Raw genomic sequence first — 10,996 nt, 5'->3', positions numbered from 1 at the left:
TTTACTCCATGATGAGACCACATTTGTGTTTATAAGTTGTGCAAATAATCAATCATCAATAAGTCTGTTTACTCCATGATGAGACCACATTTGTGTTTATAAGTTGTGCAAATAATCAATCATCAATAAGTCTGTTTACTCCATGATGAGACCACATTTGTGTTTATAAGTTGTGCAAATAATCAATCATCAATAAGTCTGTTTACTCCATGATGAGACCACATTTGTGTTTATAATAATCAATCATCAATAAGTGTGTTTACTCCATGATGAGACCACATTTGTGTTATAAGTTGTGCAAATAATCAATAATCAATAAGTCTGTTTACTCCATGATGAGACCACATTTGTGTTATAAGTTGTGCAAATAATCAATCATCAATAAGTCTGTTTACTCCATGATGAGACCACATTTGTGTTTATAAGATGTGCAAATAATCAATCATCAATAAGTGTGTTTACTCCGAGATGAGACCACATTTGTGTTTATAAGTTGTGCAAATAATCAATCATCAATAAGTCTGTTTACTCCATGATGAGACCACATTTGTGTTATAAATTGTGCAAATAATCAATCATCAATAAGTGTGTTTACTCCACGATGAGACCACATTTGTGTTTATAAGTTGTGCAAATAATCAATCATCAATAAGTGTGTTTACTCTGAGATGAGACCACATTTGTGTTTATAAGTTGTGCAAATAATCAATCATCAATAAGTGTGTTTACTCTGAGATGAGACCACATTTGTGTTTATAAGTTGTGCAAATAATCAATCATCAATAAGTGTGTTTACTCCATGATGAGACCACATTTGTGTTTATAAGTTGTGCAAATAATCAATCATCAATAAGTGTGTTTACTCCATGATGAGACCACATTTGTGTTATAAGTTGTGCAAATAATCAATCATCAATAAGTGTGTTTATTCCATGATGAGACCACATTTGTGTTTATAATAATCAATCATCAATAAGTGTGTTTACTCCATGATGAGACTACATTTGTGTTATAAGTTGTGCAAATAATCAATCATCAATAAGTCTGTTTACTCCATGATGAGACCACATTTGTGTTTATAAGTTGTGCAAATAATCAATCATCAATAAGTCTGTTTACTCCATGATGAGACCACATTTGTGTTTATAAGTTGTGCAAATAATCAATCATCAATAAGTGTGTTTACTCCATGATGAGACCACATTTGTGTTTATAAGTTGTGCAAATAATCAATCATCAATAAGTGTGTTTACTCCGAGATGAGACCACATTTGTGTTTATAAGTTGTGCAAATAATCAATCATCAATAAGTGTGTTTACTCCATGATGAGACCACATTTGTGTTTATAATAATCAATCATCAATAAGTGTGTTTACTCCATGATGAGACTACATTTGTGTTATAAGTTGTGCAAATAATCAATCATCAATAAGTCTGTTTACTCCATGATGAGACCACATTTGTGTTTATAAGTTGTGCAAATAATCAATCATCAATAAGTGTGTTTACTCCGAGATGAGACCACATTTGTGTTTATAAGTTGTGCAAATAATCAATCATCAATAAGTGTGTTTACTCCATGATGAGACCACATTTGTGTTTATAATAATCAATCATCAATAAGTGTGTTTACTCCACGATGAGACCACATTTGTGTTATAAGTTGTGCAAATAATCAATCATCAATAAGTCTGTTTACTCCGAGATGAGACCACATTTGTGTTTATAAGTTGTGCAAATAATCAATCATCAATAAGTCTGTTTACTCCATGATGAGACCACATTTGTGTTTATAAGTTGTGCAAATAATCAATCATCAATAAGTCTGTTTACTCCATGATGAGACCACATTTGTGTTATAAGTTGTGCAAATAATCAATCATCAATAAGTCTGTTTACTCCGAGATGAGACCACATTTGTGTTATAAGTTGTGCAAATAATCAATCATCAATAAGTGTGTTTACTCCACGATGAGACCACATTTGTGTTTATAAGTTGTGCAAATAATTAATCATCAATAAGTCTGTTTACTCCATGATGAGACCACATTTGTGTTTATAAGTTGTGCAAATAATCAATCATCAATAAGTCTGTTTACTCCATGATGAGACCACATTTGTGTTTATAAGTTGTGCAAATAATCAATCATCAATAAGTCTGTTTACTCCATGATGAGACCACATTTGTGTTTATAATAATCAATCATCAATAAGTGTGTTTACTCCATGATGAGACCACATTTGTGTTTATAAGTTGTGCAAATAATCAATCATCAATAAGTGTGTTTACTCCATGATGAGACCACATTTGTGTGGATGGTTGACGACTTTCTGATGCGGTTGCGGATGAAATAAATTGCCTATCCGCGCATCTCTACTGTATATATTACAACTAATGGTATATATTACAACTAATGGTATATATTACAACTAATGGTATATATTACAACTAATGGTATATATTACAACTAATGGTATATATTACAACTAATGGTATATATTATAACTAATGGTATATACTGTATATATTACAACTAATGGTATATATTACAACTAATGGTATATACTGTATATATTACAACTAATGGTATATATTACAACTAATGGTATATATTGTATATATTACAACTAAACAGTAGTGATTATATTTTCAAATGCTGCAATATAAACAATATCTATTGAGTACCTACAAATTGGTACCTTTGAGTACCGTATGTGTTGACATGTGAACTTTGTGGCGGTACCTTTTGGGCCCCTGGATGCTGATCATGCCCATGTTCTCTGAGTGGTCTGTCAGCCGGCAGCGGAAGCCCTGGTCCTGGAGAACACCTTGGATGTGGTTCCAGTTGTGTTCGGCCACGCCCCCTCCGATGGCCAGGTAGTAGGCGTCACCTAGGGCGGGAGTCGGACAAAGCATGATGTCATACGACCATTGAGGACCGACAACACCCGTGACACTGGTGACTTCTAGAAGGTGTGGGAATAGTCTCCATCCAAAGTCCCACACCTCAAAGTTTGATAAGGAATCTGTCCCGCAGGATGGGGGACTCAATATCTGACAGTATCATTCCTCCATCTTGTATGACTTCTTCTGCTTAATGACCAGCATTTATATATATGACCCAATCCAAACCACCTTTCCCACTCATGCTGCAAATAAACTAACACAAAAAGGTCAACACACATGGTCACACATAACACAACAAAAAGTCAACACACATGGTCACACATAACACAACAAAAAGTCAACACACATGGTCACACATAACACAACAAAAAGTCAACACACATGGTCACACATAACACAACAAAAAGTCAACACACATGGTCACACATAACACAACCTGCTCACTGAAATTTGTGGACATTATAAAACATGTCCAAACACAACACATAATTCAAAATGATTATACTTTAATGTATTATCTGTTCATAACCCTTCTTTTATACATTATATATATATATATATATAGATATATTTTTATTTTTTTAAATTTTTTATCTGTTGTTATTATTATTATTATGTTGTTTTTTTAATTTTTTTTTGCTGTTCTCTTTTTCTTTTCTGGGGGGGAGGGGTGGCATCGTTGGGATATAAACAAAAACATATTATTTAGTCATTTAGGGCCGACAGTAGATGTATAAAGTATGCAAATATGATGTAATGGATAGGTAGATGTATAAAGTATGCAAATATGATGTAATGGATAGAAATGTCTGATGCTGGATGTCAATAAAACTACATTGAAAAAAAAAAGAAAAAAAAGGTGGTGCAGCAGAATGGACAAAAGCACATGAGAAGGGCAACCCTTTTTCAAGAACGCTCCGGACTATATATATATATATATATATATATATATATATACACTCTGATTGACAAACACTTCCCCAAAGACAACACCCTAAGAATAGTATTCAACAAGAACAACATTAAATTGAGCTACAGCTGTATGAACAATATACGACAAATCATCTCAAACCACAACAAAACAATTGCAAATGAGCCGTCGGCCCCCGGACAGAGCGACCCCAAAACCAACAAAGGCTGCAACTGCCGCAAGAAACCTGATTGCCCTCTCAACGGGGGGTGCTTACAAACATCAGTTGTCTACCAATCTAAGGTAACACGCAAGGACATTAACACATCCGACACATATGTAGGATTAACCGAGGGAGAGTTTAAAACCAGATGGAACAATCACAAGGCTTCTTTCAGGAACCAAAACCTGCGGAATACCACAGAACTCAGCAAACACATTTGGGACCTCAAAGACAATAATGTTGAATATTCAATAACATGGCAAATTCTTGCATCCAGCACACCTTACAATAGTGGTAATAAAAGATGCAACCTATGCTTGAAAGAGAAACTGTTTATTATATACCGCCCAGACCTGTCATCCCTCAACAAGCGCAGCGAAATTGTATCAGCATGCCGCCACAGACGGAAACACCTCCTAGGCAACACATGAGCCAATCACCACGCCCCTAGGCCAGCCTGTACCCACCCACTCTGTGCCCTATATAAACCATGGTATGTGAATGCTTCCATTAAAATCTCCTGATGATTGAGGGAACCCCTCATGAAACAGGCCTGTAGAGATGAAGTAGTCTTGTGATTTTTTTCCCCACACATACATATACAGGTAAAAGCCAGTAAATTAGAATATTTTGAAAAACTTGATTTATTTCAGTAATTGCATTCAAAAGGTGTAACTTGTACATTATATTTATTCATTGCACACAGACTGATGCATTCAAATGTTTATTTCATTTAATTTTGATGATTTGAAGTGGCAACAAATGAAAATCCAAAATTCCGTGTGTCACAAAATTAGAATATTACTTAAGGCTAATACAAAAAAGGGATTTTTAGAAATGTTGGCCAACTGAAAAGTATGAAAATGAAAAATATGAGCATGTACAATACTCAATACTTGGTTGGAGCTCCTTTTGCCTCAATTACTGCGTTAATGCGGCGTGGCATGGAGTCCATGAGTTTCTGGCACTGCTCAGGTGTTATGAGAGCCCAGGTTGCTCTGATAGTGGCCTTCAACTCTTCTGCGTTTTTGGGTCTGGCATTCTGCATCTTCCTTTTCACAATACCCCACAGATTTTCTATGGGGCTAAGGTCAGGGGAGTTGGCGGGCCAATTTAGAACAGAAATACCATGGTCCGTAAACCAGGCACGGGTAGATTTTGCGCTGTGTGCAGGCGCCAAGTCCTGTTGGAACTTGAAATCTCCATCTCCATAGAGCAGGTCAGCAGCAGGAAGCATGAAGTGCTCTAAAACTTGCTGGTAGACGGCTGCGTTGACCCTGGATCTCAGGAAACAGAGTGGACCGACACCAGCAGATGACATGGCACCCCAAACCATCACCCAACCATGCAAATTTTGCATTTCCTTTGGAAATCGAGGTCCCAGAGCCTGGAGGAAGACAGGAGAGGCACAGGATCCACGTTGCCTGAAGTCTAGTGTAAAGTTTCCACCATCAGTGATGGTTTGGGGTGCCATGTCATCTGCTGGTGTCGGTCCACTCTGTTTCCTGAGATCCAGGGTCAACGCAGCCGTCTACCAGCAAGTTTTAGAGCACTTCATGCTTCCTGCTGCTGACCTGCTCTATGGAGATGGAGATTTCAAGTTCCAACAGGACTTGGCGCCTGCACACAGCGCAAAATCTACCCGTGCCTGGTTTACGGACCATAGTATTTCTGTTCTAAATTGGCCCGCCAACTCCCCTGACCTTAGCCCCATAGAAAATCTGTGGGGTATTGTGAAAAGGAAGATGCAGAATGCCAGACCCAAAAACGCAGAAGAGTTGAAGGCCACTATCAGAGCAACCTGGGCTCTCATAACACCTGAGCAGTGCCAGAAACTCATCGACTCCATGCCACGCCGCATTAACGCAGTAATTGAGGCAAAAGGAGCTCCAACCAAGTATTGAGTATTGTACATGCTCATATTTTTCATTTTCATACTTTTCAGTTGGCCAACATTTCTAAAAATCCCTTTTTTGTATTAGCCTTAAGTAATATTCTAATTTTGTGACACACGGAATTTTGGATTTTCATTTGTTGCCACTTCAAATCATCAAAATTAAATGAAATAAACATTTGAATGCATCAGTCTGTGTGCAATGAATAAATATAATGTACAAGTTACACCTTTTGAATGCAATTACTGAAATAAATCAAGTTTTTCAAAATATTCTAATTTACTGGCTTTTACCTGTATATATATATATATATATATATATATATATATATATATATATATATGTGTGTGTGCGGTCCAGACCGTTAGCCAACAAAGACGTAGGAGAGAGAGATAAAAAAGTGTAGAGAATGAGGGCAGAAGACTAGTCTACCCACCAGTGGACTCGGGTGCCAGTGGAAGGTTGGCATCTCCTGCCTCCAGTCTGCTCACGGTCAGGTCAGCTTCAGTGCCTCCACCTTTATTCAGCATGCAGGTGTACACCGTGGAGCCTGGAACACACACGAGGGGAAAAAAAACAACACAAATATAAAATGCCTTTTGGAAACTAATGTGAACTGGTGAACAAACAATGCTGTTAGAAGGATAGAGAGAGAGGCTTCACTACACTTTTAAAATGCAGGCTGGGTATTTGTCAGTCAGCTACACATGTTTAAAGTTGATTGTTCTTCAAATAGGCTAAACTAGCATGATGTAATATTAGCATGTAGCTTACATAGCTATGCTAGTGTTGCTAATGTTTGTGTCCTCTTGTATCACTCCCTAATATTATGTTGATATAAGACATCTTTTACGTTGTTGTATGTGATATATGACATCTATTACACTGTTGTATGTGCTATATGACATCTATTACATTGTTGTATGTGATATATGACATCTATTACATTGTTGTATGTGATATATGACATCTATTACATTGTTGTATGTGATATATGACATCTATTACATTGTTGTATGTGATATATGACATCTATTACATTGTTGCATGTGATATATGACATCTATTACATTGTTGTATGTGATATATGACATCTATTACATTGTTGTATGTGATATATGACATCTATTACATTGTTGTATGTGATATATGACATCTATTACATTGTTGTATGTGATATATGACATCTATTACATTGTTGTATGTGATATATGACATCTATTACATTGTTGTATGTGATATATGACATCTATTACATTGTTGTATGTGATATATGACATCTATTACATTGTTGCATGTGATATATGACATCTATTACATTGTTGTATGTGATATATGACATCTATTACATTGTTGTATGTGATATATGACATCTATTACATTGTTGTATGTGATATATGACATTTATTACATTGTTGTATGTGATATATGACATCTATTACATTGTTGTATGTGATATATGACATCTATTACATTGTTGTATGTGATACATGACATCTATTACATTGTTGTATGTGATACATGACATCTATTACATTGTTGTATGTGATATATGACATCTATTACATTGTTGTATGTGATACATGACATCTATTACATTGTTGTATGTGATATATGACATCTATTACATTGTTGTATGTGATATATGACATCTATTACATTGTTGTATGTGATATATGACATATATTACATTGTTGTATGTGATATATGACATCTATTACATTGTTGTATGTGATATATGACATCTATTACATTGTTGCATGTGATATATGACATCTATTACATCGTTGTATGTGATATATGACATCTATTACATTGTTGTATGTGATACATGACATCTATTACATTGTTGTATGTGATATATGACATCTATTACATTGTTGTATGTGATATATGACATCTATTACATTGTTGTATGTGATATATGACATCTATTACATTGTTGTATGTGATATATGACATCTATTACATTGTTGTATGTGATATAAGACATCTATTACATTGTTGTATGTGATATATGACATCTATTACATTGTTGTATGTGATATATGACATCTATTACATTGTTGTATGTGATATAAGACATCTATTACATTGTTGTATGTGATATATGACATCTATTACATTGTTGTATGTGATATATGACGTCTATTACATTGTTGTATGTGATATATGACATCTATTACGTTGTTGTATGTGACATATGACATCTATTACATTGTTGTATGTGATATATGACATCTATTACATTGTTGTATGTGATATATGACATCTATTACATTGTTGTATGTGATATATGACATCTATTACATTGTTGTATGTGATATATGACATCTATTACATTGTTGTATGTGATATAAGACATCTATTACATCGTTGTATGTGATGTATGACATCTATTACATTGTTGTATGTGATATATGACATCTATTACATCGTTGTATGTGATATATGACATCTATTACATTGTTGTATGTGATATATGACATCTATTACATTGTTGTATGTGATATATGACATCTATTACATTGTTGTATGTGATATATGACATCTATTACATTGTTGTATGTGATATATGACATCTATTACGTTGTTGTATGTGACATATGACATCTATTACATTGTTGTATGTGATATATGACATCTATTACATTGTTGTATGTGATATATGACATCTATTACATTGTTGTATGTGATATATGACATCTATTACATTGTTGTATGTGATATATGACATCTATTACATTGTTGTATGTGATATATGACATCTATTACATTGTTGTAGTCATGGAGAGACATGGTGGTGCCTTCAAGGACAGAAAGAGTCATGGAGAGACATGGTGGTGCCTTCAAGGACAGAAAGAGTCATGGAGAGACATGGTGGTGCCTTCAAGGATAGAAAGAGTCATGGAGAGACATGGTGGTGCCTTCAAGGACAGAAAGAGTCATGGAGAGACATGGTGGTGCCTTCAAGGACAAAAAGAGTCATGGAGAGACATGGTGGTGCCTTCAAGGACAGAAAGAGTCATGGAGAGACATGGTGGTGCCTTCAAGGGCAGAAAGAGTCATGGAGAGACATGGTGGTGCCTTCAAGGACAGAAAGAGTCATGGAGAGACATGGTGGTGCCTTCAAGGGCAGAAAGAGTCATGGAGAGACATGGTGGTGCCTTCAAGGGCAGAAAGAGTCATGGAGAGACATGGTGGTGCCTTCAAGGACAGAAAGAGTCATGGAGAGACATGGTGGGGCCTTCAAGGACAGAAAGAGTCATGGAGAGACATGGTGGTGCCTTCAAGGACAGAAAGAGTCATGGAGAGACATGGTGGTGCCTTCAAGGACAGAAAGAGTCATGGAGAGACATGGTGGTGCCTTCAAGGACAGAAAGAGTCATGGAGAGACATGGTGGTGCCTTCAAGGACAGAAAGAGTCATGGAGAGACATGGTGGTGCCTTCAAGGACAGAAAGAGTCATGGAGAGACATGGTGGTTTTGATACATGTTCACTGTGAGACACAAGTGAAAAGGAAGTAGACACAAGTGAAGGAAGAAGACACAAGTGAAGACAAGTGAAAGAAGAAGACACAAGTGAAGGAAGAAGGCTTAGGCTGCTGCCCCCGCGACCCAACTTCATTTAAGCAGAAGAAGATGATCTGATGTGTTTTTATAATAATATAACTCATGTTGTTATAATAATATAACTCGTGTTGTTATAATAATATAACTCATGTTATAATAATATAACTCATGTTATAATAATATAACTCATGTTGTTATAATAATATAACTCATGTTGTTATAATAATATAACTCATGTTGTTATAATAATATAACTCATGTTGTTATAATAATATAACTCATGTTGTTATAATAATATAACTCATGTTGTTATAATAATATAACTCATGTTGTTATAATAATATAACTCATGTTGTTATAATAATATAACTCATGTTGTTATAATAATATAACTCATGTTGTTATAATAATATAACTCATGTTATAATAATATAACTCATGCTGTTATAATAATATAACTCATGTTATAATAATATAACTCATGTTGTTATAATAATATAACTCATGTTGTTATAATAATATAACTCATGTTGTTATAATAATATAACTCACGTTGTTATAATAATATAACTCATGTTGTTATAATAATATAACTCATGCTGTTATAATAATATAACTCATGTTATAATAATATAACTCATGTTGTTATAATAATATAACTCATGTTGTTATAATAATATAACTCATGTTGTTATAATAATATAACTCATGTTGTTATAATAATATAACTCATGCTGTTATAATAATATAACTCATGTTATAATAATATAACTCATGTTGTTATAATAATATAACTCATGTTGTTATAATAATATAACTCATGTTGTTATAATAATATAACTCATGTTGTTATAATAATATAACTCATGTTATAATAATATAACTCATGTTGTTATAATAATATAACTCATGTTGTTATAATAATATAACTCATGTTGTTATAATAATATAACTCATGCTGTTATAATAATATAACTCATGTTATAATAATATAACTCATGTTGTTATAATAATATAACTCATGTTGTTATAATAATATAACTCACGCTGTTATAATAATATAACTCATGCTGTTATAATAATATAACTCATGCTGTTATAATAATATAACTCATGTTGTTATAATAATATAACTCATGCTGTTATAATAATATAACTCATGTTGTTATAATAATATAACTCATGTTGTTATAATAATATAACTCATGTTGTTATAATAATATAACTCATGCTGTTATAATAATATAACTCATGTTGTTATAATAATATAACTCATGTTGTTATAATAATATAACTCATGTTGTTATAATAATATAACTCATGTTGTTATAATAATATAACTCATGCTGTTATAATAATATAACTCATGTTGTTATAATAATATAACTCATGTTGTTATAATAATATAACTCATGCTGTTATAATAATATAACTCATGTTGTTATAATAATATAACTCATGTTGTTATAATAATATAACTCATGTT

The 10,996-nt window shown here is 33.7% G+C and overlaps 1 protein-coding gene across 1 annotated transcript in view; it reads right to left on the bottom strand.

The window, feature by feature from the left end:
- The window catches only part of sardh (sarcosine dehydrogenase), a 149,750-nt gene that overhangs the window by 17,766 nt on the left and 120,988 nt on the right, over positions 1–10,996 (bottom strand). Inside the window, exons 16-17 of the mRNA XM_061931931.2 lie at positions 6,374–6,487; positions 2,746–2,893 (exon numbers count right to left, since the gene is read on the bottom strand). Coding sequence (XP_061787915.1) covers positions 2,746–2,893; positions 6,374–6,487 — 262 coding nt within the window. The remainder of the gene's footprint in view (positions 1–2,745; positions 2,894–6,373; positions 6,488–10,996) is intronic.

The sequence above is a fragment of the Nerophis lumbriciformis genome, linkage group LG39 (assembly GCF_033978685.3).
Source record: "Nerophis lumbriciformis linkage group LG39, RoL_Nlum_v2.1, whole genome shotgun sequence".
Lineage (NCBI taxonomy): Eukaryota > Metazoa > Chordata > Actinopteri > Syngnathiformes > Syngnathidae > Nerophis > Nerophis lumbriciformis.
Note: the sequence above shows the minus strand (reverse complement) of the source record. Positions and strands in the feature narration are given on the sequence as shown.